Source organism: Populus euphratica, unplaced genomic scaffold (genome assembly GCF_000495115.2).
Source record: "Populus euphratica unplaced genomic scaffold, PopEup_1.0 scaffold1024.1, whole genome shotgun sequence".
In the NCBI taxonomy this organism is placed as follows: Eukaryota; Viridiplantae; Streptophyta; class Magnoliopsida; order Malpighiales; family Salicaceae; genus Populus; species Populus euphratica.
The window spans coordinates 29,237-31,172 of record NW_011500886.1 but is presented as its reverse complement, the minus strand read 5'-3'; the positions used below and the strand labels follow the sequence as shown (position 1 = coordinate 31,172).

General features: G+C 42.0%; 1 protein-coding gene across 1 annotated transcript; it reads left to right on the top strand.

Annotated features, from left to right (window-relative positions):
* Positions 1-223: 223 nt before the first annotated feature.
* Positions 224-1,426, top strand: LOC105116716 (cysteine-rich repeat secretory protein 38-like). The gene is made up of 2 exons (XM_011014174.1): positions 224-1,022; positions 1,404-1,426. The coding sequence occupies exons 1-2, from the start codon at positions 224-226 to the stop codon at positions 1,424-1,426; spliced, it is 822 nt and encodes a 273-aa protein (XP_011012476.1).
* The last annotated feature ends 510 nt before the right edge of the window (positions 1,427-1,936 follow it).

Sequence of the window (1,936 nt, the reverse complement as noted above, 5' to 3'; positions counted from 1 at the left end):
ATATGGAGCTTCATTTAAGCAACTGTTTTCATCCACATCCATTTTCCAATGCCAAAAAATTATGATAAGAACAAGTACAACTAGCTTTCATTGACTTCAATTTTGTAGTGCTAAACAAATATATAATAATGCATTTACGATATGAACAGTACAACTAGGTTTCATTGACTTCAATTTTGTAGCGCCAAACAAATTCTACACGGCATGATTACATTCCCCACAAATGCAACGATTTGATAGTTGTGATTATGATGTGAACATCAGTAGAGAACACATCCCATTCATGATCTCTGCCCTTCGTTTCCCTTGGACTCAAAGTATGGAATTGTTAATATCCATTTTATTTTCAACTTTTTTGCTGTTATCTAGCCCTTGCGATGCTGACAGTAATTCCGATCTCGGTTCGCAATGTACCGAAGTTGAATACCAAGCCAATCTGAGCGATCTGCTGAATTCACTTGTTGCCAATGCGCCTATCCAAAATGGCTTCTACACGACCGCAGCAGGTAAAGGTGCTAACAAGATTTATGGCCTTACACAATGCAGAGGTGATATTTCTGCCACAGACTGTGCAGCCTGCATCAAGAATGTTACCGTGGTACAAGGCTGCTCAAACAGTATAGGTGCTACGCTTTGGTTTCAGTGGTGTCTCGTAAGGTATTCAGACCGGAGCTTTTTCGGTGCATTCGATCAATCAGGAATAATGGCAACTTACAATGACACCAATTTTGAAGATGCAAAAGTGGTTTCTGAAGGACTTAACTTCACAAAAACGCTTGCTTCTAAAACTCCTAACCAGCCTTCGATGTTCTATACCGCAGTATTGGATGTTGGACAGAGTGGGAAGAGGTATGGCATGGCTCAATACACTAGAGATCTCAGCAAGAGTAACTTGTTGGGAATTCCGACCGGTGATGTTCTGATACTTGCTTATAGGAGGGAAAGCACACTGACACAATATTTTATGTGGTTCGGCAAATCACCTACATCCACGGGAGAAACCATTGCATTATATAGGGAGAGTACAAGATTTACAACAATAGAGGAGGAGGAATCATCCTCTCTTTGAGCAACTCTCAACCTCACTCTATTTCTCTCTTTTTAGTGCTGCAATGGCAGCCCACTCTCTCCTACATTTCTCACATCTTTGGCTCTTTTCCTTCTCTCATTTTGCTCTCTCACATATGCCTCTATTTATAGGCATTCATGGAGGCTCTTCTTGCTTTGTTGTCAATATTGGTGGCCACCAACTCTAGCTCATTCAACAATGGTGGCTACCAATAGTCAATGGTCAATGGTTGGTGCCTTACATGAAATGACAACCAACCTAACAATCACCCCCTTTGCCATTCATATGGGGCAACTGTCCTCTTGCTTCTTCAACACAAGCTTGCATCTTGCAGCTCTTCCAAGCTTTCCATTCTGAAAGCATCTTTGGCCAAGTTTATAGGTACTCGCCAAACCTTTCAATCATCAGAGTAACCAAAACACACCTTTTCTCACATAAAAGGATCACTATAACCAGATGGTCTACCACATCACATCTGAATAGTGTTAACGCTTGTCTCTGGAACAACATTCCCCTTCGAGCGTATCAACCATGCTTGATCCGGAATGATTCATCAAGCCTCACATCAAGGCTTATAACACCCCCCTCAAACAGATATTTCAAGTGAGACAGTTATTATCTGAGTATCTCAATATGATCACAAGCTCACCACTCTTCCAAGAGTCTACTAATCCAGGAGTTGCGTCTGCCCTCTGTTCCACCCTAGGAACCACGCCTTCTCCATGAGTCTCCCACTCTTAGTCTCAAGAGTCCAGGTAGCTTTCCACCTTTAACCATGGGGGCAACCCATAAAAGGTTGATCCATATCTGTCTTCATACTCTAAGTATTACAATGCCATTACCGAGCTCACCACCTTGACAAGAGTC

What these genes read in the sequence shown, in the direction of transcription:
- LOC105116716 (XM_011014174.1), top strand. Translation starts at nt 224, where the DNA reads ATGCAACGATTTGATAGTTGTGATTATGATGTGAACATCAGTAGAGAA. An exon ending in CATTGCATTATATAGGGAGA is followed by an intron (nt 1,023 to 1,403) that starts GTACAAGATTTA and finishes TGCATCTTGCAG; the next exon opens with CTCTTCCAAGCTTTCCATTC.